The sequence below is a fragment of the Erythrolamprus reginae genome, chromosome 6 (genome assembly GCF_031021105.1).
Source record: "Erythrolamprus reginae isolate rEryReg1 chromosome 6, rEryReg1.hap1, whole genome shotgun sequence".
NCBI classification, from domain to species: Eukaryota; Metazoa; Chordata; class Lepidosauria; order Squamata; family Dipsadidae; genus Erythrolamprus; species Erythrolamprus reginae.
The window spans coordinates 84,811,456-84,839,454 of record NC_091955.1 but is presented as its reverse complement, the minus strand read 5'-3'; the positions used below and the strand labels follow the sequence as shown (position 1 = coordinate 84,839,454).

At 39.0% G+C, this 27,999-nt stretch overlaps 1 protein-coding gene across 2 annotated transcripts; it reads right to left on the bottom strand.

Moving 5' to 3' along the window:
- Window positions 1-4: 4 nt before the first annotated feature.
- On the bottom strand, window positions 5-27,962 carry BCL2L13 (BCL2 like 13). 2 transcript variants are annotated; one of them, XM_070754272.1, is made up of 7 exons: window positions 27,767-27,962; window positions 22,418-22,599; window positions 21,136-21,237; window positions 19,625-19,781; window positions 15,145-15,214; window positions 13,894-14,037; window positions 5-1,523 (listed from the first exon to the last, which is right to left on the bottom strand). In XM_070754272.1, the coding sequence occupies exons 2-7, from the start codon at window positions 22,536-22,538 to the stop codon at window positions 717-719; spliced, it is 1,401 nt and encodes a 466-aa protein (XP_070610373.1). In that variant the 5' UTR covers window positions 22,539-22,599; window positions 27,767-27,962; the 3' UTR covers window positions 5-716. The 2 variants fall into 2 exon arrangements, with proteins under 2 accessions (XP_070610373.1, XP_070610375.1); XM_070754274.1 differs by having other exon boundaries at window positions 27,700-27,768.
- Window positions 27,963-27,999: the final 37 nt, after the last annotated feature.

Below are 27,999 nucleotides of genomic sequence, written 5' to 3'. Positions count from 1 at the left end.
AATATTTTCTTTTGCATTCATTAAAATGGTGATAGGTGAAAGGAGTGTATCTTTGATAACTAAACTGACATGCTAAAGCTGGATGAATGAGGGGATAGGGACAGAGAGACAACAATGGCAGATCAGAAAAATGCATAATGTACAATGGTGGGAAAAAAGCGCGCGCACACACACATTACCTCTCTCCAAAATGCATTATACTTTCAACCTTGCATGATCGGCTTTCATATCATAGCTTTAGGGATTTAATCGTAAAATTTGGGAGCAATGCAGTACCTGAGGAAGCTAAGACAAAAGGGTACGAAGTAGCTTCATGCTACATGATTAGAGAACCTCTCATTCAAGAGGTGGAGGTGAGCAAAGAAGCTGCAATAGCAGCTACCTAAAGGAATTCTCCAGGGTTAACAATTAACTTTCCTATTGCCCTGGGATTTCCAGGTCCGATTTCCAGTGTATAACCAATCTCCCTACCCCTGCCCCAATATTTTTCAGATAGATTGAGATACTTAAGTGTGCAAGGGAGTTCCAATATTACCCCTATAATTAAAGAGGGAAAATCAGCCCCAGGCCACTAAAAACATGATTGTCCTAGAATTAGCAGTAAACTCATGCTGTACCTTCCTGTCACGTTACACGGGATTTCTCACTAACAGGAGGCATAGCAAACCTTAGTCAATGCAACCAATTCAGGCCGTATCTCTGAATAGAAGAATTGACTACTTCCTCCTCAGCGTCAGCACTACACCTACTGCGACAGCCATGATAGCTACTGCAGCTGCCCCACCGTAGAGCAGAAGGGATTTGCCTTCTGGCAAAAGAATGGGTTTCTCCTCTCCATCAGGAGACTTTTCTTCAGAATAGCTCTCTTTGGGTAGTTTTGCTTCTTCTGGTAGCTGCATTTTCTCAGGCTTGGGGGAAGCCTTCCCACTCGAAGGAGTTAGTGGTTTGGCAGTTTTACTCAACATCAAAGGTTCAGGATCAGGACATTCCACCACGCTCCCTTCTTTGTGACCCTCAGCGGGCAAAGGGGCAGAAGGGCTTAGTCTTTTAATCAACAAGCTTTCGGCCTCTAACTCTGTTTTCGGCAACGCAGCCGGGACTTCTGGCAAGCTCAATTTTTTAGCACTTGCTTGCAGGCCCACTTCTGACACGGCTGCCTCCTCAACACTCTCTTGTATCTCTTCCTTTTCAACATGTACAATATCTGAATTTGAAGAGTTGTTTTCACTCCTTTCTTCCCCACCTTCGTTGCTGTCCAAGCTTTTTACTTCTTCAGGATCCATAGCTACTTGCTGCCACGACTCGGGCCCCAACGAAACTGGCAAGCTTTCTGTATGCCAGCTCTGGCTGGCCGACAAAGAAACAGGTAAGCTCTCCGACTGCCAAGATGTTGTTACTGTGGGTGACTCAGGTGGGCTCACCTGGCCCGAGTTGTCACTAGTTAGGATGTAGATGTCATTGCTGTCTTCAGCAATGATTCCATGGAAGTCTTCCTCTTCAGAATCCAAACTAAAAACAGTTCCCTGGGTGGAGGGGAAAGTAGAAGTCATCAAAACCATTAGAGTTCAGAATATATACTTTTCAGAAAATATATATTAGTTAAGAGTTACAGGAATCTGAAATCCTTGGCGGTTCCAGAAGTCCTATTTGTGGTCATTCAGTGAGGACTGAACCATATTTAGATGAAGATCTCAAGATTCTCCAGCCTTGTGCAGATGGGGCCTGGCAGCCTTGCTGCAGTTGCCTCTGCTTCAACTCTTCCCCCTCCCATCTTCCCTCCTCACCTCTTTCTTTTTGGCCACCCACCTCCTCCCTCCGACCTTCACTGTCTCCTTCCACCCACTGCTGGCGCCCCAGGATCCAGGCACTGGGCAAAGCTGCAGCCAAGCAATGTGGATAACAAGCCTTGTCTGCCAAAGGGAGTTCACTGAGGCAGCCAAGGAGGAAGCAGTAGAATGGAGCTAGTGGAGAGGGCAGGGTGGTGGTGCAGGCAGAGGTTTCCTGGATAAAGATGGCAGCAAGCCACTGCTCCATCGCTGCCCTGCCTCCTCTGCTAGCTCTTGCAAAACGCCTGGATCCCAGGTCAGCAGTGGAAAGAAGATAGCAACGGTCAGCTAGAGAATGGCAGGGGTTAGTGACGGTAGTAGAGTACAGAACAGAAATATAATTTTTTTAAAAAATATTTACTAGATTTGTATGCCGCCCCTCTCTGCAGACTCCGCAGAGATATCTCAGGCGGAGACAGCAGGTGAGAAAAGTTGAAGTGCTGCAATTGTAAATGAGGGCTAGTTTTTTTATCATGTGACCAACAGGAGCACTGCAACCACTTCACGCACCGGCCACGACTATCATTCATTCAGCTCCATCCGAACTCTGAATAGTAACTGTGCAAATGGTTGTTAAGCAAAGACTAGCTGTGTGCAGTAGCACTTGCTGGTATTAAAACCAAGTTTTGAATTTTAATAAACAAATTAGAAGAAAACAGTAATGTCACTACTGAATAAAAATCTAAGCAATTTATATTCATAGAGTGATAAAACTTTGGAACAGTTTTTTACGCTGTAGTTAATTTATGCAAACTTCATAGTACGTATGAAGAACATAAAAATAACTTATTTGTTCTATATGGGTCAGTACCAGATTTACAAATTCAACCATGTTTTCATCCTATTTACTGATCAAGACATTTGAAGAGTTTTATTGGGTAACAAAGGATTTAGAGGAATGCAATAATAATACTCAAATGCTTTAGCTGAAAAGATAAAAGCAGGTTAAGTGTTTGAATCTCAGCACACAGCTTCAAAGAGCTAGGGACATAGCTGGATTGGTTAGAAATCCTTTGCTAGACTTTAAAGCAAATGTCTCTTTTCCTAAACTTACAATGCTGCCCTCCACTGTTCATATGCAATCCTGAAAAAAATAAACTCAATTTTTACAAGATATTCCCAATACAGTGGTACCTCATCTTACGAACGCCTCTTCTAACGAACTTTTCAAGATACGAACCCGGTGTTTAAGATTTTTTTGCCTCTTCTTCCGAACTATTTTCACCTTATGAACCCAAGCAGCTGCTGCTGGGATGAAGGGGTTTCTTTCCCCCCCCTTTTTTGAAGAAAGAAAAGGGAGGGGCAGCTTGGAGGAGTAAAGATTTTGCATGCTTGCAAAGGCACTGAAACGGTGTCTTTTTAAGAAAGAAAAGGGAGGGGCAGCTTGGAGGAGTAAAGATTTTGCATGCTTGCAAAGGCACTGAAGACTTACGAATTTCAACTCCCAGAATTCTCTAGCCAGCTATGCTATGCTTCTCCTATTGAAGTTCACAAGTCTTAAAGTTGTTAAGTTTGAGGGCCCCTGTATCTAATACCTACCAAAATGAACAATAATCTCACGATCAAACAAAAAAGACAATGTTTATTTTTTCCCAATTCTAGAAATCTATTATAAAATTTCATCCTAGTTTTAAAAAGTTTGATTTACTTTATTTGAATTAAGAGAACTTCAATAATTATTATGCCAACGTAGAAAATACACAGACTATGCAGTCTTTTTTGCCATTAGGACAGAAACATTCATCCATTATTCAGGGAAAGCTCTTAGAACTTCCACCGATGGCCATTTTTCAAATCCATCCATCTGTACTAATAGAATGTAGCACATTCGGACAGTTGCACTGGGACTGGCCGGCAGCCATCCAGCAAGCATTTATTTGCAAATCCCCGATCATTCCTTTTCAGTGATCAAGTTGTCATATAGGCTGAATGGCCTAATAGAGACAAGTACATGTTATTCACTCATGAACGGTTCCTTTTCCTCTGCGCTTCACATGTTTCCAGGCTGACTTGCTCTACCCCCCCACCCCCCACCCTTGTTTCGGCACAAAAAACAACAAAACGAATGAAGTGCGCAGTAGCATTTATAATTGTGAAAGCAGCACCTTGTGGGGAAAAATTCCCATATTTCCCTCTACTTTAGGACATAGCATGGTTAGATTTTCCTATCAGATATTACTTTACTAAAGAAAACTTAAGAGATCAGAAGAAAACTCAAGAGGGATATGGATAATACATCAGAAAATGTTTTCCTAGAGAGGATATTCTACCTCTCCTTTACTGAATCAGATATGCCAGCACATCAGATTCATCCTTCTGAAGAAATGCAAATGTTTCATAAATTAGAGTTTAATGCTTAATTTGTGAACATATGTAAATCTAGCTATTTTTTTAAAATTCCACATATCTACTGAAATAGAGTACCACTACAAAGAAGGTTAATTTTTCGGTAATACTATTTATGTTTTGGAAACAACGCAATTCAATATCCCTAGGAGAACAGTACAGGTAATTCATTTGTTACAGATCTAGTAAAAAATAAAGACATAGACAAATATAAACACAGACTAGCCACTGGAAAGACAGGGAACAAAAATATAATATCCTTTTAATTTTAAAACAAGTGGGCATTATGCTGCTATTCTTCCTCTCCCCATCCCTACATTCTTTTTAGAGAAAAAAAATGCAAAAAACCCTAGGATATTTTCATCTAAGTTTGTGCAAGAATAAGCTATAATATAGGCTTTTTTCTATGAAATATGATACATCAAGCTGATTAAAATCTACTATCTTCCATTTTAAATCACTGTGGTGAAAGAAAGAACTAAACAAATAAATCAATCCTTGAAAAACAGGAGCAGCTGTTGGAAATACGTAGTACAAAATATTTCACATGCCAAATGGAAGTCAGGTTTCATATGAATTGTTTCATAACAATATATCAGTTTTTCTGAAGTAAGTATTTCGTTTCCATAGCCAAATTACATCTGAGTGCATATTATTACTATTCTACAAGTAAGTGCACATTATCGTATCTAAATATCTTCAAAGTATATTGCTATCTTGGTTTAGCATTACCTCTAATACTTTTGCTGTGTCATTTAAGAGTCAAAATCTTAAGTTTCAAAAAACTAATAGTATTGTTGGAAATTTTAGAACCAAAATAAAGTAAAATAACACATCATATTTAATAATCATACAATCATGTACCAGTGAAGATACCTTTCAGATCATTCTATGAATTTTCTCATCCAAAAACTACCAATTCATTTTTGTCTTTTAAATTCAAATACAATTAAAAGTTCCAAAGATTTTAATGATGCAAAGAACTGAAAACCAGCACAACATACAAGTAGATTCCCGAGAGTAGAAAAATAATGCTCAAGTAACGATATTTAGTCATTTTCACTCCTGTGATAATTCTCACAGGTCCTTTTCCAAAAGTCTATACTGTACAGCACTGAAAATGAGGAAAAGGGTGATATTTAAAGCCTATCTCAACTCAGTAGAAAAATCTTACCCAAGCTTACTGTTCCTGTTCTGCTGTTTTCCAAGAGAAGCTTCTCACGAAACAGATGCTGCCCACAGAGGAAAGAGAGTGAGTGAATGGAATAAGGGAAAGGGAGTGTACATATAGCAGCTTGTGCCTTAATACTGCTTTGGGGCATCTGTGAAGCTAAGCTGCTGCCAAATTACAGTGGACATTTTTAATTTAACCCAAGGAGAAATACTAAACCTTTCCCTTTCTAAGCACTGCTTGCAAAATAATCTTTATCTATAAAAATGCTGAAGGGCTGGTCTCTATCTTATTAAAAGCACACATTTCATCTCTGAAAACACTTGCATTTTACCTTTAAAAAAACAAACAAGGTGAATGAGTCAAAAGAAATCACTCCTGTTCTCTGCTTTTTAAAAACTATATAATATTTGATAATAGAATGGATTAGTGCAGTGATGGCGAACCTATGACACGCGTGTCAGCACTGACACGCGTAGCCATTTTCAGTGACACGCGGCCGTTAAGGAAGTCAGGTGTCCATTTTTCCAGATGAAGAAATATCGTCGCTTCGCGTTCCCTTTCATTGGGTGAGCCGATTCTTTCCATTAGAACGAAACCTGTTCCTTCCAAAGAGCCCCTTTCTCTCTCTCTCTCCTTCCTTCCTTCCTTCTTCCCTTCCTTCCTCCTTTTGCCTCCTCCTTCCCTCCCGTCTTTTCCCTTCTTTTGAAGTTTGCTCTCTGCTTGCTTTTTCTGTCAAACCTTTGCAAGGATATCTGTCCCAGGCTTCTGGAAATAACCTGCAATTCACGTGAGAATTCACCGTTTCAGTGAGTCTTTGGGGCAAGGGCGCCCCGCCCTCTCCTGCAGGAGTTTTTTTTTTAAAAAGAGTCCGGGGACTATTCTGCAAAGTGAAAGTAAGACTCGGCGAAGCTTGTTTGTTGACTTGAGGTCAAAGCTTGAGAATCTAGAAAGGTGCCGCTTGGAGAATCAAGAGGGAGTGCCACTATGAACAGGAAATTTGGAGTGCCTGGAATCGGTTACCAGACACTTTTAGCACAAAATTATGGTTTTTTTCTCAAGGTGACACACCACCCAAGTTATGCTGGTTTTTTTGGCGAATTTTGACACACCAAGCTCAAAAGGTTGCCCATCACTGGATTAGTGGATACATTAATTTAGGTCAATACCTACTGCTTACATGGAGGTGACTGAATTGCAACTATGTCTCTGTTGCCCTTCAATATTAGAAACAGTTTTAAAATCTTAGTGCTGGTTTATTCTGGTTGCTGACTGTTTCTCACTCCTTATGCAACTGTTATTTAAAAAAATTAAAAGCAAAGCATTTCGGTATAAAGGAAGCAATTACAAAGAAAACAAAACGAGTGTGTTGTCCATCTTTTATGAGCTGGTTCAATTTTGATTGACCTACTGTTCCTCCCTTGTCAATTAAAATTAGTTAAGCATGTGGAAACTAGTTGTAGAAATAATCTTATTTATTTACTTTTTCTACCACTGCACTTCCAATAGACTCTCGGGGTACATAGCCTAAAATAATTAATTTTTGTATCTTAAAATACCAAAATCCTACTTAACATAGGCATCTCCAATAAAATATAACTATTAAAAAGTCTTCTAAATGGCATTTCTGACTACCCTTCTAAACATCAGCACACAAGAGGGAACACTACTTAAAAAAATTAGCTTCTGACCCTTTTCATCTTTTGCTGAGGAAAGAAGAACCTTGAACTTCCCCATATGTGATTTTTAAACTCAACGATTATGTTGTGTTTCAAGATGGCCCTTAAAGTACTTGGTCCAAGCCATCTAGGCCAGTGATGGCGAACCTATGACACGCGTGTCACCACTGACACGCCTAGCCATTTTTGGTGACACGCGGCCGCCGGAGAAACGGAGCTTTAGGGAGTGCAATTGCAACCGCAATTATTATTATTTTTCCTCTCCCCTTAATTAAGAGGCCGGGCGATTTTCGCGAGGGGCGAGAACACCGCCTCCCAGCTGATTGGCGTGGTGCCAAGCATCGAACGGTGGTTGGCTCGCAGGGGCTGCTGGGAGCGAGGGGAGGGGTTGCAGGCCTCCTCCCTTCCCCCTGCCCAGGAAAGAGTTGTAAGAAAGAAAGTTGTAAGAAAGCGCGCTGCTTTCTCGGAAAGCCAGCTTTCCTGGCCAGCACAGGGCTTTCCCGCCGCTCCCTCCCTCCGAAAACACAACGGAGGTCCACAGCGAAGCCGAGTGGAGCAACGGGAGGCCTCAGGCTGGTGGCGGTAGACCTCCGGGTTTTTTTCGGCGGGGGGGGGGGGGGCGCAGGAGGACCTTCCTGGCTTTCCGGAGCAGCTGGCTTGAGACTTGTGCCGGTCAGCAAAGCCAGCTGCACGTCGGAGATGTGGAGAGAAAGAAGGGAAAGAGAGGGAGGGAAAGAGGAGAGGACAGAAGGAGGGAAGGAAGGGAGAGAAAAGTGAATGAGAGGGAGAGAGAAAGGGAGGAAGATAGGAAGGAAGGGAGACATAAATATAAAGAGGGAGAGAGGGGAATAGGGGAAGGAAGGAAAAGAGAAAAAAGTGGAAGGAAGAGAGAAGAAAGGAAGGGAGAGAGAGAGAAAGAGAGAGAGAAGATAGGAAGGAAGAGAGAGTGAGAGAGAGCAAGAAAGAAAGAGGGAAAGATTGAGAAAGGCAGCGTGTGTGTGTGTGTGCGCGTGTGTGCGTGCCGCTGATGGTCCGGGAGCTTAGCGTGTGCGTGGAGAGATGAAGAGAAAGAGGGAGAAACGCAGCGTGTGTGTGTGCTGCCAGCGTGTGCGTGGAGAGATGAAGGAAAAGAGGGAGAAACGCAGTGTGTGTGTGTGTGCCGCTGATGGTCCGGCAGCTGCAGCGTGTGGGGGGGGGGCGCCAATGCTAAGGCAGTCCGTCCGTGGTGGGGCTGCAGGGCAGCCACAGCAGCCCAGGGAGAAAGAGGGAATTGAGATAAAGAGAGAGGGAGAGATGAAGGGAAAGAGGGAGAAAGGCAGGGAGAGAAAGATAGAAAGGAAGAGGGAGAGAATGGGAGAAAGGGAAGAGGGAGGATGAGATAGACAGGAGGGAGAGGGGGAAGTAGGATAGGGAGAGGGAAAAGGAAGGGCTTGGAGAAAGGCAGGGGGAGAGAAAGATAGAAAGGAAAGAGGGAGGGATGGAGAGATAGAAAGGAAAGAGGGAGGGAGGGAGAGATAGAAAGGAAAGAGTGAAGGAGGAAAGGGAGGGAGAGATAGAAAAAAGGAGGGAGGGAGGAAAGAAGGAGGGTGAGGGGTAGTAGGATAGGGAGAGGGAAAAGGAAGGGCTTGGAGAAAGGCAGGGTGAGAGAAAGATAGAAAGGAAAGAGGGAGGGAGGAAAGAGGGAGGGAGACATAGAAAGGATTGAATTATAGATGCAAGAACTCGCTCATGTGTGATAGCGCACGCCCACACTTTATTTATTTATTTATTTATACTTATATGCCGCCCAGTCCCAAAGGGACTGTCACTCAGACACTGTACTTTTCCGCCCACCCCGAAAAAAAATTAGAGGGAACACTGCCCTCGCCCCTCTGCTCCCTGCTCGCCTTCCAGAACGGTGTTACAGGAGACGGTGCTAAGGTAAACCCTTTCCGGGTTATTAATTTGTAATTTTAAAAAATCATGCCGGGCTCGCAAAAAAGAGAGTCTGAAAAAAAACCCTGCGTGGACGTCGCACCATTTGCTTCCTCCTTTGGCGGCTCATAACTAGATTTTTACAACCCCCCACCCCCCTTGATAAGCTTTTTCTTGAATCTGAACAGTTTGGGAGTTCGCCAAAGAGAGAAAAGTGAACGAGAGGGAGAGGAGAAAGGGAGGAAGAGAGAAAAGTGAACGAGAGGGAGAGAGAAAGGGAGGAAGAGAGAAAAGTGAACGAGAGGGAGAGAAAGGGAGGAAGAGAGGAAGGAAGGAAGAGATAAATATAAAGGGAGAGAGGGAGAAAGAGAGGGAGGGGAAGAGGGGAAGGAAGGAAAAGAGAGAGAGAAAGAGAAAAAAGTGGAAGGAAGAGAAAAAAGGAAGGGAGAGAGAGAGAGAAAGAGAAAAAAGTGGAAGGAAGAGAAAAGGAAAGAAAGGAAGGGAGAGAGAGAGAAAGAGTGTGAGAGAGAAGAGAGGGAGAGAGAGGGAGAGAAATGATAGAATAAAGGGGAGAAAAAAAAGAGAAATGAGAAAATGATTGAGGCAGAGAATGACAGGAAAGAGAGAGAAAGATAATTATGCATATTTGTTATTTAAACTATAAATATCACAAAATTATGTTTTTTTCTCAAGGTGACACACCACCCGAGTTATGCTCAGTTTTTTGGCGAATTTTGACACACCAAGCTCAAAAGGTTGCCCATCACTGATCTAGGCCATCATAGGTCAAAAATGGCACTTTGAACTGTACCTGAAAGCTTAGTGTAACCAATGCAGAATCTGTAACACTGGTGTTGTAAGAAGCAGTTCTCACCTACCAATAAGTGAAGTAGTGATCCCTCGATTTTCGCAGGTTCGAACTTTGCAAAACGGCTATACCACAGTTTTTCCAAAATATTAATTAAAAAATACTTTGTGGGTTTTTTTCCCCTATACCATGGTTTTTCCTGCCCGATGACGTCATATGTCATCACCAAAACTTTCGTCCACCTTTAATAAATATTTTTTTTAAAATAAACTTTAATAAATAAACATGGTGAGTAATAATCTAAATGGTTGCTAAGGGAATGAGAAATTGCAGTTTAGGGGTTTAAAGTGTTAAGGGAAGCTTGTGATACTGTTCATAGCCAAAAATAGTGTATTTACTTCCGCATCTCTACTTCGCGGAAATTCGACTTTCGCGGGTGGTCTTGGAACGCTCCCCCGTGAAAATCGAGGAAACACTGTCTGTACTGTGTTTTGTCACCAACTACAGCTTCCTAGTAGAGCAAATTGAAATAATTTATACAGAAGGTGACAAGGTCATGAATCACTGTGATCAGGAAAGGCTTGCAGCTGACATATTAGACATAGCTGAACAAGCGTCTGTCTGGCCAGGGCCTCCAATTATAATCTAATAATAGCTGAGGGTATAGACTGACAATCTCCCATGTTGTCAGTCTATTTCTTCAGAAAGTGTTACCTCATGGCATTACCAATGGAGCAGACAGAGAATTAAATAGTTGATGTCAGGCCCAAATAACTGAGAGCAACATATGGAGTTACTTCTGATTTTCTTTTTCCTACAGACAGAATCTTACCAGACTAAATCAATTCTATGCATAACTACAGATATGCTCTGGGAATTGCTAGGAATTCCCTAGCTCCAATGTTTCTTTGTCCTTTGAGAAAGAGTCCCCCTTTCTTGGAACCCCAGACAACATTCCACCACAGTTGGCTTTTTGCATAAACAGCAACTTAGTATTACTCTAGTTTCTTCTCATTCAGACCTTGACAGCCCTTATATGAAAGATCAAAAGTTCCAGTGCATCAGTGGCCTCGCCCAAAGTGAAGATCTAAGTAAATGTCAAAAGATAGTGAGAAAAAGAAAAGCCTCACAGCAATCCACATTTGGCACCGTCTCAAACCAACCTCTCTCTTCTCACGCTAACTACTAAAACTCCCATTGAGTAAGGAATAGAACTGCTACATCAGCACCACCACTAAGCCTCAGAAATAATCCAGAAAGTCCAAAAGGTTTAGTAATGATAGCCAATTCAGAAGAATTTAATCTACTTCAGGCTTTCAATTGAAGCAAGATTTACTTCCTTTTTCTATTCCAATATTGCTTTCAGCATTTCTAAGCAGAACTATTAGTTTAAAGTCCTAATTTACAGAAGACTTTTAGCAAAAGTAGTTATACGCAAAGGGCTTTAATAATTTCAAAAATTCTGTGAAGCAGTTTATTTCTTTCAGGCATCCAATGTATTATGAGAATGAAAAAAGTGTGTCTGGAGCCGATAACAGCTTTCCAGTTAACTAAACTTGACAAAGTTGTCCAGATGCTCTAAGCCCAAGTGATAGTAACATCTGTGTGTCTTATGCTTTAGTTCTACTAACTCTTTATCTTACATCCATCCATGCTAGTACAGATGCAGACCAACCCAGCACCTTTGAAAAAGGATTATCTTTAACTACAAGACGAGGCTTTTGAGATCACAGCTCTTCTGGAAAGTGTGTCTGACTTGCTAGCAATTCATCCCAGTATAAACCACCAGTTCATAAAAGACATTAAGCAACCTTGTATTTGAGTGCATGATTAAGCACTGAAATTTCATAATTAAAATAATTAAAACCAAAGTAATTGTAAACTGTTCCACAGTAAATATTCCTAATTTCTTAGAAGTAAAATTCCCTACATTTTTATGAAGAGCTATGTAGTATAGCACAAATAAATAAATATATATGTATAATGAATATATATATATCTATATAAAGGATGTATAATAAATATATCTATGTAATCTATATAATGGGAATGACTGGTTTTTAGGGTTTTAGTTTTAGTTTTTTACATTTAATTAATTGGACCCGAAATGTCATATATTGTTTTATTTTATGTTGTGAGCTGCCCCCGAGTCCTCAGAAAGGGGCGGCATAGAAGTCCAATGAATGAATGAATAATAAATAAATAAATAAATACAATCACAATTAGAGCCAGAGCTCCCTTCACTAAGTGATGTGGTTGTTAAATGATTTGTAAATCAAGAACTGCCTGGATGCTAAAATGTCTTACAAGTGACCAGTTGATGAAATAGATCTTTAAATTACTCACTCCTAATCCAGTAGCAATTAAGTATATCATTTAATTGCAAATTATACAGCTTTTAGTAAATTACAGTGGTATCTCTACTTATGAACTTAATTGGTTCCGCGACCAGGTTCTTAAGTAGAAAGGTTTGTATGAAGAACGCAATTTTTCCCATAGGAATCAATGTAAAAGCAAATAATGCGTGTGATTGGGGAAACCACAGGAAGGGTGGAGGCCCTGTTTCCTCCCAGGAGATTCCTAGAGAGGCCCCATGGAGGCTTCTCCCTGCCCTTTCCAGTTAGTTTCGGAGGCTTGGGTTTTGTAAGTGGAAAATGGTTCTTGAGAAGAGGCAAAAAAATCTTGAACATCGGGTTCTTATCTAGAAAAGTTCGTAAGTAGAGGCGTTCTTAGGTAGAAGTACCACTGTAGTTTAAATTTAAGTGACCACACAGATTTTCTCTGGTATGATTTGTCCCTGGTCTGGTCCTTTGGGTGCTCCAATGACAAACTTAAAATGGTCAGACTGCAAAACCACAGCATGATTTGCTTCTGTTGGAAATAGTGTCTGTCCTGCATTTATTTATATTAGAAGCTGCATCCTCTCCAACCATTTGTGGAAAAAACTAGTAAACATTAGGATTGCTAAAACAGTATATTTGTTGCCTAATAATTCCACTGTTAGCTATGGCATGAACATACAAGCAAGCCCAAAGTTTTATTTGCCTGCCAAAAGCAAACTGGAAGTTAACTTTCATTAAATTTAAAACTTAAGATTGTAGATATGAATCCTGCTTCATAGTTTGAAGGGTAGTTCAAAAAATGAAATTTAAATCATTTGTTTTACCAAGACAGGGAAAAAGTGGAGGAAGGGAGGAAGTAAAGAATGAAAAAAAATGTGTAACAAATCAAATAGAACATAACCTACATAATAGCATAATCTATATTATCAAATATAGAGGGGGTTTAAAAACTGCTTGGGGATAATTTCACTAATCCCCAGATTAATTCTGTTTAAATCTAGTGTTGTTCTGCCTTCCAGTAAGGAATAATCTGGGTGCCCTCAGCTCCATTTCACAACTTTTGCAAAAATAGATGAAAACGAGGACATGAACTATATGTTTCAGGCAGGCTTCTTTATACACTCAATGTTACTTTAAATAACTTTTTAAATGAAACTGATTTTTTGCAGAACAATAAACTATCCAGATTTTAGAAGGATAATTTCCTAATATTTAAGAAAATTGAAGAAAAAAAAATATTACGATGCTTAAAAGAAAACACAATTAAACCAAGGAGGTTCCGCTCAGAATAGTATAAGTATCCAATGTAAAAAGGGGGAGGAAAACTCCAGAAAAAATCAATCATTAGAAAATTAAAAAATGAGAAAGAATTTCTATAGAATTTATCACATTCACAAAAGTTTAGTATAAATGGATAAAATGGAATTGCTTCTTGCTGTTCGATACTTCTTCCAAAATCTGAAGATTAGATTAGGTTAGGTTAAATTCCACAAGGAAAAAAAGTATTTAGGAATAGGTTTTGTCTCACGCAGAGACCAGTGAGAATTTTAAAGCCAGTTTTAACAAAATCTTTTAGCATTATCTATTATTTTCAAAAAGAAAGTTATATGCTTTATGTTAAAGCCACTGTCATACTAAAATAAACATATCATGGTAATAAACATAACAGATGTATTACTATGTTTTTATATTTGTTTTGATATGCCCTGAGTCCTCGGGGAGGGGTGGCATACAAATCCAATAAATAAATAAATAAAATATCTGAAGCTGCCATGAGAAATATGTAGTCAAATATTATCTGTCTTACCCATCCACCTTGTTGGATGATGTAATCTGCAACATTATCTTCAAGGTAACTCACTCCAAAGTTCACAAGTGCACCAAGTGGTTCTTGGCCCCGTTTGGACAGCTCTACCAAGAACCTTTGAAGTATCACCAGGGGCACTAAAACCTAGAGAAAGTAAGGACCAGGAACTGTAACATTGTGTGGCATACAGTATTCATGCAAGCATACCCAGTATACTTATATGAAGAAAAGCACATCAAATATATACATATTTTATTTATGAGAGAAGCAAAAGTTAAGAACTTAACATGTTCAAATATGAAATAATATTAGAATAACACTCAATAGTATATTGGCCAATTATATTATGGCCCAGAAGATTAATTTATCTCATAATATTTTTCTTCATTCATTGCTGTATCAAAATTAAGCTTTTTATATATATATATATATATATATATATATATATATATATATATATATATATATATATAAATATATATATATATATATATATATATATATATATATATATATATATATATAAAATTTGTTTTATATATATATATATATATATATATATATATATTTTTTTTCCCCTCGGAATTTCTTCCAGGAGTTTTTAGTTTTGCAGGATTATTGGGTTAAAAGTAGCCCCCATATGCACGATTACTAAATGGAAAGAAGAGTAGGACTACGTCTAATCAAGATATTACTGACACTTGAACCTAAACCCAAATGACTTCTCTAGTCATTTCATGAAGAAAGTGAAACAATATTGCCCAAAAGTTCTCATGTTTACATACAATGAGGTGTAGGTGAAAGCTACAGCCAACCTATTTGGGTCAGAAGGCAATGCTAATATTTCTTTCTTGATAAGGCAGTAGATTGAATCATAATTTTTAGCTTGCATTACTGATTTCTGTTTATCCTTCATATCACCTACTCCAATGTCTTCAAGCTTCATATACATGTATTAATATGCACTGTAAACCAAACCTATTAAATATGTAATGGTCTTACTCTACAAAAAATATTTTCCCCAACTAATTATTAGTGAATTGGAGTTGTCTCAATGGTGTCCCTGAAAGGAATGAATAATCCAGACATCACTACCTAGCCAAGTTAAATAAATCTGTCTGTCAGTCCATCTCTCCAGCCATCCCGAATCTAACTATGAATTAAGAAATTGGGTATTTTATGTTCCAGGTAATTCAACTGGCACTGACTCAATATCCACTGAAAAGAAGTTTTAAAAAGTGAGCTGGTTACCTTGCTCCAACCACTAGCATGACTTGCTGCTTCTTGTGTCCTCTCCTTATATTCCTGATAATTCACTGGTCTGAATGAGAGAAACCAAAGGGGAAGATAATGAAACTAAAAAAGGTGAAAATATGACATTTTTCTTGATATCTGTACATTACTAAACTAACTATATTAACCCAATCAAAAAGGTCAAAGCAGTTATTTGGTTTCAAGAAGGTGGTCCAATCTATTAACAGCTTAAACCGCACAACTGATGATAAAAATTATACAGACTTTGAAAAGCAAACAGCAAAAATATAACACTGTGTTAACTAAATTTTGCCACACTTCATGTCTTAAGCAGGTGTCAACTGCGAACTTTTCTTAATACGAACTGGGTGTTCAAGGTAGTTGTGCCTCTTCTAACGAACCATTCTCCACTTAGGAACCTGAGCCTGGCTCGTTTGGCTTTTCTGGGCTGCCAGAGGGGAATCATATTAATTGCTCATATTAACACCTGAGACACAAAATAACCTGGCTGCTGGGAGAAGTTTATTCCCTCTCCCAGGTCCCATAGAAAAAAAGCACTTCCTTGGCTCTGGGCAACCCGGAGCCAAGGGAGCGCTTCTTTTTTCTGGGTGCTGGGAGAGACTAATTCTCTCCCCCTACGCCCAGAGAATGGAAAACGCTCCCTTGGCTCTGGGCAAGGGAGTGTTTTCCTTTCATTGAGTGCTGGGAGAGGGAATAAACCACTTTGTTGTGATGACTCTCTCGCGCTGCCTTCCATACACCGGCTACCTTCCGGAGCATCTGGGCACACAAAGGCAAAAGGCGGCATTTCGCCCCGGCCAGATCAACTCGGCTTCAGCCAAACCGAGGAGTCACCACAGTGAAGGAAAGACGCGAGCGAGTGAGCGAGAGGAGAGGGGAGCTCTTCAGCATGGGAAGGAAGAGGCAGCGGTAGCAGCCATCTTTGTACGGGAGGCAGCCTCAAGCCGGGTGTACGAGAGGCGCATGCTCCTCCTCGCCGCCTGAGAGTCCCTCTTTTTTTTTTAAAGAGTTAAAGTTTTGGATTTTTAAAATTCCCCTGACCTCACCTTCTTCCTTCGGCAACAACTCTCCTCTTCCTCTTCTTCTTCCTCCTCTTCCCACCCAAATTCCGAGCTTTTATTTCTTTCCTAATGGTTTTGCATGCATTATTCGCTTTTACATTGATTCCTATGGTAAAAATTGCTTCTTCTAACGAACTTTTCTACTTAAGAATCTGGTCACAGAACGAATTATGTTCGTAAGTAGAGGTACCACTGTACATCTAAATATTATTAACTTAAGACATGTTATAATATATAAGGGTATTTTAACAGAAAAAGGAGAACTGAAAACAAAACAAGAGCTAGAGAACCAGACTGGTTCACACATTTGCAAATACAATCAAGATATGAAAAAGATAAAAAAACAAGATGGTTTTATGATGGGAACTTCAAATTGGGATGAGATATTGACAGGGAGTGATGAAAAAATGATTTAGAAATTATATAATTATTTGTTAAAAGTTGAATTAGAGGAAGAAGTGATAAAAGAAGCAATGATAATTTGGATGAGGAATTTTGGATATAGGATAAAATTGGATAAATGGCAACAAAGATGGGAAAGAAATTACAAACTAACCAAGACAACAGCATATAAGGAAAATTTGTATAAAATGTTTTATCAATGGCATATGTCACCAGAAAAATTACCAAAATGTTTAAAGGTAAATCAGTAAAATGTTGGAAATGTCAGTAAATACCAAGTCCTTGTTATCATATGTGGTGGATATGTACAGAAGCAAGAAAATTTTGGAATAAGATAGAAACATAGTTAGGAAAAATTGTGGAAGAAAAGCCAGACTTAAAACCAGAAATTTTTCTATTAGGAATTTTACTAGAAAAATACAAAAATGAAGATATATATTTAATAGTAACAGCAGTTAGGATTTTGTTTGCACAAAACTGGAAAGCAGGAATCCTTCCTGGAGATGAGCAGATAATAAAGAAAATTTTGGACTCTGCTGAAAGTTTTACAGATGGTTAGAAAATAAATATAAATAAAGAAGTTTAAATATGTGAATGATGTAACCCAGACTTAACATTTGAAAGAAATGAGGGGATAGGGAAAGTCTGCGGAGAGGGGCAGCATACAAATCTAATAAATAATAATTTTTTAAAAGGAGAAAAAAGAAAATCTTAAATTTAAAGTGTATTAATAAACAAAACATAAAAAGAAATAGATTAAAGGTATATGGAATAAAATATGAAAAATGTAAGATCGTGTAAAAGAATTCAAGACTGCTGGAATACCATCCCAGACAAATGGAGAAAGTACAGCAAACGAAGAAGGACGGGGGGAGAGGGGTAAGAAGAATGAAGAAAGAAAGAGGAGGAAGAAAGAAGAAGGACAGATGGGGAAGTAGGGAAGAGGAGAAGGGGAAAGGGAAGGGGACGTAGATTTAGAAAAAGGGAAGAAGAAAGAGAAGAAAGGGTTGTATGAGATAGGAAGGGAGGATGGTAAAAAAGCAACCTTGAACTAATAAAGCAATAAGATAAATATAGAACATATGGATTTTGTAAGAATGAAATGAGATGATAAATATGTGAAATCTCTGTATGGGAATAAAAATAAAAAACTTTTTCAAAAAAGAACATATAGCAAATTATTGTAATATTTATTTATTTATTCCTTATCTTATCATATTAACATTCATAGTATTAACAAAATGATCAAAACAAATGCTGGGATTTTATAATATCTCAGGTTTACATATCAATTTTTTCAACAACCCAAAGTACAACCCAGTGTATTACACAAGATCGTGCTTCGCTTTCTGAGACAAATTTGCCAACTTGTTATATCTTCTTTAATAAAGTTAAATAAAGACATCAGGACAGGAAAAAGAAACCAACAAGTATGTACTGTATATATGATGGGTTCTTGTATATGTAAAGTTTAATAGAACACTTCAATGACCATATTGCATTATCATTGTTTACATCTGATCTATGCCAGTATAAGTAACTGATAAACGGTGTAGTCTTGCAAAGGTATCAATTTCCTACCTATCTTTAACACATATTGCTGACTTACATTACACTTTTCTACTTGATAACTAATTAAATGTCAGGAGTGCTAACCCCTATGAAAATAGAGAAGCAATTTTAATAGAAAACGTACACCCACTATGTGTTTGGCAAGATTTATGATTCCTAAAATAGAAAGATATCACTATCAGCCCTATACTATAGCAACCAGTATTGAATATTTGGGATGAAGGATTCATCTAGGTTTAGGTTTATTGGATTTATATGCCGCCCCTCTCCGCAAACTCGGGGCGGCTCACAACAATAATTAAAAAAAAAAAAAAAAAAAAAAAAACAGTACAGTACACAATACCAAATCCAATGCCCACCCATCCAGATTCCAATTGAAATTAATAATCTCATAAAAAAACAGTATATATAAAAAACAGGCACACAGTCAGTCAATCAACAAAACAACATGGGCAAGGGGGAGGTGTTTTAGTTCCCCCATGCCTGACGGCAAAGGTGGGTCTTAAGGAGTTTACGAAAGGCAGGGAGGGTGGGGGCAATCCTAATCTCAGGGGGGAGCTGGTTCCAGAGGGTCGGGGCCCCCACAGAGAAGGCTCTTCCCCTGGGTCCCGCCAGACGACATTGTTTAGTCGACGGGACCCGGAGAAGGCCAACTCTGTGGGACCTAACCGGTCGCTGGGATTCGTGCGGCAGGAGGCGGTCCCGAAGATATTCTGGTCCGGTGCCATGAAGGGCTTTATAGGTCATAACCAACACTTTGAATTGTGACCGGAAACTGATCGGCAGCCAATGCAGACTGCGGAGTGTTGGAGTGATATGGGCATACTTGGAGAAGCCCATAATTGCTCTCGCAGCTGCATTCTGCACGATCTGAAGTTTCCGAACACTTTTCAAAGGTAGCCCCATGTAGAGAGCGTTACAGTAGTCGAGCCTCGAGGTGATGAGGGCATGAGTGACTGTGAGCAATGACTCCCGGTCCAAATAGTTATTCATCTAATATGAATAACAACCCATTTTAAAAAACAAAACAAAACAATGCTGTGCTTCAATGATTAGATGCTCTGGACATTGATATTTGAACATAGATCTTTTAAAATTTTATATTTTATTGGGCTGTAGTAATGCAGTTGAAACATTAATGTATATGACTTGTCAATGAATGATATGCCATACATACATTAATAAATAAATAACCTTTCATTTTGTTGGGTATGAAAAATGTGCTTTCTTTGTGTTGGATCAAAATAATAGAAAAAGTGCTAGTTCATTTCCTGAAATAGTAAGCAAGCACACACTTTTGAGAGAAAGTCAATTAAAGTAACAAAAAGCGGTAGCAAAATTCAGTCACATCAGCATGGTGAAAATTGTGAGAATTTTAAGAGCAAGTACCTTCCTGCTGAGCAAAGCAAATGAGAACTCACTTGCTAAGTAGGATCTCTAATGCCTTTTCAAGGGGTTCTTTCAATTCTTGGAATACTTTCTCTCCGAGATGAGCTAAGCAGTCTTCAATGGAAGTCTCTGGGTTTGCAGGGCTAAATACTGGAGACGTGTGGCAGTCAAAGCCAGTTGTAGTGAAAGCTGAAAATAAACAGCATTCATTTATGCAAGGATTCATATCACAAGTGAAAACAATATACACTGCTCAAAAAATAAAGGGGACACTTAAACAACACAATATAACTCCAAGTTATCAAACGTCTGCGAAATCAAACTGGCCACTTAGGAAGCAACAGTGATTCACAATAAATTTCACATGTTGTCAGCACATTCAACTTTGTACAGAACAAAGTATTCAATGAGAATATTTCATTCATTCAGATCAAGGATGTGTTTGAGTGTTCCCTTTATTTTTTTTAGCAGTATATTATAAAAAGAGGACTTCATTAAAGTGTACATTATTAAAAATGCAACTGGGGAATACTACAATAAAGGTACAGAAAAATCAAAGGTAGCTCATCATGTAATACTAAAATAAACAGACTAATAATATGTAGGATTTGTATTTTTATTCATGTCTGCTCAATCTCCAATGAAAATTGTCAAAACAGGTACCATATTTTTCAGAGTATAAAATGCTCCACACTATAAGACGCACCTACCTTTTTTGGGGAGGAAAACAACAAAAACAAAATCTGCCTTTGCTTCCTAGCATCCATCCAGTATTCATCTGGCCCATTAACCATGGCCCGTTCAGTGCTGCCGCCAGCCATTAGCTGCTGCCCATTTGCCACCACCCGAACTGGCCAAAAATGCAATGCGCAGAGGTCAAAAACAGCCAAAGGTAGGGGACCAGTTGGTGAGCTGGGCTTCAGCAACGTTCAGTGTATAAGAGGCACCGCAATGTTCACCACTTTTAGGGAGTGGAAGTGCATCTTATACTCTGAAAATTACGGTAATTTTAATCTTGTTGGATTATACCAGTGGTGGGCAGCAGCTGATGCGCTCAGGTGCTGTGTCTTGATAGGAAATGCCAGGATGCATGCGCAGCTGCGCACCCCCAGACGATATTTGGCTTCTGCGCATGTGCAGCAAGCAAAATCTTGTGTGAGGGAGATTTCAGTGATTTTTGCCGATTTTTTTGTTTCTGCGCATGCGTGGAAGCAAAAATATCAGAGAAAATTGCCAAAATCTCACTCTTGCGTGTGTCCTCACATGAGATTTTGCTTGCTGCGCATACGCAGAAGCCAAATCTCATGTGCGGTTACCATCAGGCATGCGCGCACCCGCAACGGCCTCAGAGGTAAGTCGAGCAGCCCTTTGCTGGATTATACCTTTATATCAAATATTTCAAAAGCTGTGATTAGCAAGGTAAATGAGTGGTCAAATCAAGGTAGTGATGTTTGTTTTAAGAGTCCTTCCTCTGGGAACAAGGAAAAATACCCTTTTAAAGCATTCATAATACAGGAAGAAAAGTATATCAATATGTACAGACCTTCCAAAATTTCTTCATCAAGATGTTTCAATTCTTCCTCAATTTCAGCTTTAACTTTCTCCAAGAGCTCTTTTTCTACAGCTTGTGAGAACATAGATGGATCTGTGCATGGATGAGCAGCAAAAATCAATTACTACTACATATATTTGCACTGAAGCAAATGTATTCCGTTTTATCATAAATTTACAAAGTCAAGATTGTGTACTTAACGCACAGAAGAATTTAAGCAAACTTTTCAAATAGAGAAACATAACTGAAGAAAACTAATCATAAAGAACACTACACCTATTATTTAATACTTTTACATTTACATTAGTGGGCTAGTGCTGTATACAGTATACATATTTAATAATGGGAACTGGAAGAAAATTAAGACTAATTAACGTGACATATTTGGGGATTAGTACATATAATTAGGACCAATAAATATCTGCAAAGATATTTAATTTCCTGGAATATTATTTATTTATATTTATTATTAATTTTTAGGCCATCCACCTAACCAAGGCAACTCTAGGCAGCTTACACTCCTACAATTAAAGTGTCCTATAAAAAAATTAAAACAATAAATAAGAACCATACATTTAAAATTCAGTTAATCAAGAAAGACAGGAAGGGAGCAATGTGCATGGGGAAGGGGTGGTGTCTGGATAAATCCATTAACCAACTCCAAGATAGCACTCATCAACTAGCAGACCCTTTTGGAAGGCCAGAAAATAGAGTGTAGATCTCATCTTGGGGAGAGAGGGGCAGGATGATCCAGAGGGTAGATGCCACAGCAGAAAAGTCTCTTCTGGATTCCGCCAGCCAAAATCCCTTGATTGACAAGATTGCAACTATCAAATAACTATCAAAGCAACTATCTCTATATATTGCAGATTGCTGGAAATGAACTCTTAATGTTTTGGAATTGTCTGATGGTTCACATGCACAAAATACATATTAAGGGTATTTTTTTCTTTAGAGGTAAAGCTAACTCTTACGATTATTACCATAAATTATTTAATGTGACACATTACTCATATGCTTAACATTTAGAATTAGCATTAAAATTATTTTGATGTCCAGCCCCAATGGGCAAGAATGACTTATTAAAAGTAAAATTAAGATCCTTTCAAATATATAAAATGCTACTTAAATTAAAATATCAACAACTATCTTTTTTTCTCTGCATCAGGTTTCGGTGTATTACTTTATCATTCAGTAAAACAGTGTTCACAATTTACACTTTTAAAATATTTTTAAATTACATTTTTAACAGCAATTGAACTGAGTATCTTACCTTGAGTGGGCAGAGAAGGCTGTTCATGAGGCTTTTCCTGTGACAAGAGACCCAAATAACTGAGGACGACGTATTTTGTTTCATAATGAAAGCCTACGGGTACAGCAGTAGAGGATGCCATTGAGTTGGCTTCCAAAGTTCTGTAGGATTATGACCCACGTAATGTTTTCTTTGTTTATAATCTAAGGAAAAATACACATGTAATTTTTGAAATTTTAAATCATAATTGGATTATTTACATAAGCACAATTATGTCAGCATACATTTATTATTATACCATAGGTTCACATACCAATGTAAATATCTAAGGAAATAAAAAGTTATATAAACTTTATAGCAAGTTGTCAAATTTATCATTACATGTACAATATTTTAGGATCACCTGACTAGCTGACAGGACTTGTGAAAAAAGATCTTGGAACGGCAGTAATAAACTGCAAATTGAGTATGAGTCATAGGTGTGACAATGGTTTAGAAAAAGTAAATGTAATGTTAGGTTATATTAAAAGAAGTATTTTATTCTGCATTGGTCAGATTTTATTCTAAGTCTGAACTACCTGGAATAGTTTAGAGGAGGGCAATAAGTAGGGGGAAAACAGAGTTTAGGATGAACTGTTTAGGATGAAATAACTGCCTAAACAGCTGGAATGTTGTATATCCAATCAGGGGCTGGACATCTATTAGTCATGGATACTTTAATTTGGATGCCTGTATGGAATGTGATAGTGTAAACAGCTCCTTTGAACTCTATTCTACCATAAAATCCTCTACAGATTGACACAGCCTTACTAAGCTTCTTGCCTGAATGACATAACAAGAAATTCCATCACAGATTTCTATTTAGAAATTGATAAACAGGAAAATCTTACAAAAATATGAAAGCCACTTTTTAATGTTTACTATTTCTAATATTCACACTTTCTTATTAGGGTTTTTTAAAAACTGCAATAACTGAAATCTAGAAGGACTAGAAAAAACGTGCATTCAGTTCAAATAGCCTTCTTGAAAATTAACAAGCAACTTCAGATCTGAAATGGTCCTTGGCAAAGAATACTAGTGGATTTCCTAATTTGGTGACTTGCACCTATACTAGCCTCTAAAACAATACTTCACAACAGCAATTGTAATAGATTAGGATCCTTATAGATGATTAAAGGTCTTTCCCCACTTGCCTTTCAATACTGTACAAACCAATTCCTACTCTGCTTAATTTTGCCATATTTCTAAGTTCCTCTTATCCTCAACATTGGTAAGCAACCTTATATTGTGGTTACAAATATTGGCATTAAGAGTTTTGCTAACAGCAACTGATGACAATTTGCAGATGTGCACAATCTGAATTACATGACCTGTAAGGAGAAGGATGAGTTCAACCTATTCGTCACTTTGGGCTTGTCTGTTCACATCCCAGTGGTATTGGGGGGGGGGGGGGGGGGCATAGAAGTTAATAAATAAATAAACAAACAAACAAATAAATCTGCATCCTCCTCTCTTTAGGTTTTGCATGTTTGCCTCTGACCCATTCCTTTTTTTTCTCTGATGGGGCACAGAGCACAACTGTATCTGAGGGTTTCCTACAGCCTGCTGAATAATTGATCAATATCTGGAGGAATTGAATAGGAAAACAGAAAAATCAGCTCTCTGGTCAGGGTTTGAGAAAGCCCTTTACAGCAATTAATTGTTCTGGAAATCCTGGTTTAGAAAATCTGTACAACGGCTAAATTGCAACCAGTCCAATATTGCCTGCCAAAATACATTTAAAATACAGAAATTATGTGAACTATATTTCAAATTTCTAATTTAAAAAATGGACAGCATAATATATTTCAATAACACTATCAGCTATTATTCAAGTTATTTTGAAATTTATAAGATAAATTCAATTGGACATGTTTGCATTCTAACACTAATTATTTTACAGCAGCAGTCTTTAGATGCAGATGTTTTGACTGTGATTTATACTATAAAATAAGCAATTCATCAGCTATTTTTCTATAGGAAGTAAGTTAGTAATAAGTTTGCAGCTTTTATTGTCTTTAGTAAGCCTGCTTTCACTTCTAGCCCTTAAAGCAGTTATCTTTTTTTATGGGATTGTGTAACTATTCTCCACATATAGAATGTGGATTTTAGCCTCACCTTAACATGAAATCAGCAGTGTGACTTTAGGCCAGTCTTTCAGCCCTAGAAAGCAGTCACTGGCAAACTGTTTGTGAAATCTTGCTAAGAAAACTGCATGAACTAGTCCAGTCAGTTGCCAGGTATGAACATGACCTGAACTGACTTGAAGGCATGCATATACAAATATTCACACAGACACATAATTAACTATTTCATAATTTCACTCATACTGTAAGTGAAAAAAATACTTATCTGCTAGTTGTTTAATAGCGTATGTAATTTTCATTACAGCTAATTAACATTATGAAGGAAAGTGAGTTAGGCAAAAAAACCTTTAATGTCTAAAGGATCAATTTAAATCTATCAAACACTTTGAGATGAGAAATCTGTTTCATGTTTTGCAATGATTGCAAAATGATTTGTTACAATTGTAACAAATTTTGGGATATTACAAAATGACTACAATAGGGGAAATGGCCAATCACCAAAAAATCAATTTACAGTATAAGAAAGCAAATACAGTGGTACCTCTACTTACGAACTTAATTCGTTCCGTGACCAGGTTCTTAAGTAGAAAAGTTTGTAAGAAGAAGCAATTTTTCCCATAAGAAAAATTCCTATTCCATAGGAATCAATGTAAAAGCAAATACTGTGTGCGATTGGGGAAACCACAGGGAGGGTGGAGGCCCTGTTTTTCCCCAGGAGATTCCTAGAAAGGCCCCACAGAGGCTTCTCCCCACCTTTTCAGGTTACAGTTTTAGAGGCTCGGGTTTGTAAGTGGAAAATGGTTCTTGTGAAGAGGCAAAAAAATCTTGAACATCGGGTTCTTATCTAGAAAAGTTTGTAAGTACAGGCGTTCTTAGGTAGAGCTACCACTGTATATGAAGTTACTTCCTACAATACTTCTTTTTCTTTAACTCACTTCTTCTTGGAATAGGTGGCTTTATTGTACTATAGACATCATCATTTTATTTAGGTTGAGCAGGAGATCTCAGCCTCCATTCCATTCAAACCTTTATTTCCACATTCAGTTATCAAGTCGCAAACAGAGGTCCTCTGGGTTTTTGTTTTCTGCCTGCAAGAGTGTTCTGTATCTCAACTTCTTATGGTAAATTATTTTGTCCGTCTCTATAATTGTCTGGTTCAGTTCTGCAACCCAACAATAGACACAGACTTCAAAGGGTCATCAGAACTGCAGGAAAAAAAATTGCTGTCATCCTGCCTTCCACTGAGGACCTGTATACTGCATGAGTCAAAAAGAGGGCTGTGAAAATATTTACTGACCCCCTCGCATCCTGGACATAAATTGTTTCAACTCCTACCCTCAAAACTACTGCCATAAAGCACTGCACACCAGAACAACAGTTTCCCCCCCGAATGCCATCACTCTGCTAAACAAAGAATTCCCTCACCACTGTCAAACTATTCACTAAGTAATACTATTAGTATTAGTTTTCTCCTCATTCCTATCACCATTTCCTCCCAATTATGACTGTATAACAGTAACTTGTTGCTTGCATCCTTACGATTTATATTAATATTGTTTCCTGGTTGTTTATTTGACCCCTATGACTATCATTAAATGTTGTGCCTCATGATTCTTGACAAATGTATTTTTCTTTTATGTACACTGAGAGCATACACACCAAAGACAAATTCCTTGTGTGACCAGTCACCCTTGGCCAATAAAGAATTCTATTCTATTATATTCTACTGTGCTTTCTTCTAACTAAATGGGCTAGAGTAATTATAGAGAAGATTACTTTTAGGGAAACATGAAAGACTTGTTATTTAGGCAAAAGGGAAGAGGGAGGGAGGGAGGAGGAAACCAGCAAAATCAGACTTGCCAAGTTGTTACTATGACCAATAAAAGTTTTTCCTTTCTTCTTTCTTCTGCTCTTGGTCTGATCTACCTGGAGGCCTTGATTAATGGTTAACAGTTACCTCTGCAAAGGTATGTACTGTAGTCTCAGCATAATCACAAGGATATCCCACCAACCAATGAGGACTCTGATTGTGGAAGCAATATATTGGCTGTTAAAAAGTGCTATTGCTAACATGTTGTAAGCCGCCCTGAGTCTAAGGAGTAGGGCAGCATTAAAAAATTCAAATAAATAAATCGTGTCTCTGCCAGACAAAAAACTTTTAGGCCTGGAATTCACTACCGGACTCTGCTTTTTCTTCTCCCAATCCCACAATCTTCAACCTTACAATAGACATCTCCCCTTTTCTGTAGGGGAGTCTGTAAGGGGTGTGCATAAGTGCACCTTTGTGCCTACTGTTCCTGTCCTAATGTATTTTTATATTTTCTATCTCTACTTTATACTTATATTATGTTAAACATACTACAATACAATATTTGTATGACAAATAAATAAATAAATTTTTTTTAAAAAATTTTTAATCCCAGTGGCAGGTAAAAACAGGAACAAGGGCTTGTCCCTATCAGCCCACAAAGGTAGAACCTACCACCACCCATAACTGGATCATAGACCACATACCCCCCTTTTCCCCATTCTATTCCTTCCCTTTAAGGGGGAGAAAGAGACGGGTGGGGGCTTCAGAGTCTCCTAAATCAGAGGTCTCCAACCTTGGCAACTTTATGAGGTGTGGACTTCAACTCCCAGAATTTAGGGAGTTGAAGTCCATACCTCATAAAGTTGCCAAGGTTGGAGACCTCTGTCCTAAATGGCTAAATGAAACGGAGGGGGGGGGAGGGACGAGCCCCGCCCTCCCCCACCGAGGCCCATTGAAGGCCCCATGCCAGCCTGAATTCCACCTGCTGAGACCAAACCAATGCTCCCACCCTCAGCCCAAAAGAACCGGAACTACTAAACCCATACTCCCCAGCTAATGCTGAGGAGACCGGGGCAGGCAAGTGACGAAAGGAAGCGTCCGGTAACCGGGGAGGATCTCAGCGGCCCTCGTGAGGCGACCTGAATAAAGGGATCGGAAGGTGGAACCGGGAAAAGGGGGAGAGGAGAGGGAGGAAGAGGGCAAGGGAGCGCCCCTCTCCAAAGCACCCACGTATCAAGGGCTCCCCTCACGGCCTTCGCCGCCCCTCCTCCCGGGTCAGTGACCTCCCCCTCCCCGAGTCCGCGACTATCCGCCCAGCCCCCTCGGGATGGCACGCGACCGAAGAGGAACCACGCGCGCGAACGAACCCTGAGGCTGCTTCCCCTTCAAGGGTGGGAGGGAGGATGAGGTTTTCCTGACCGCTCGGCTTCTTACCTGAGTCTCGCGAGGAGAAGACCAATTTTTTAAAAAAATAAAAATAAAAAACAAGAGGCAGAGGTCAAAGCGAGGGAGGGAGCGCGCGACGCTCCCTCGAAAGTGACCCTTGCCGCCTTGTCGGGTGCTGCGCGCGCAGCAACATCCTCCCTCCCCCTTCTCCCGTCACTCCTCCAGAAAAAGCCGCGGCCGCCATGCCGAGCGAGGGCAGAAGGGTTTTTTGAAGGCGGCGG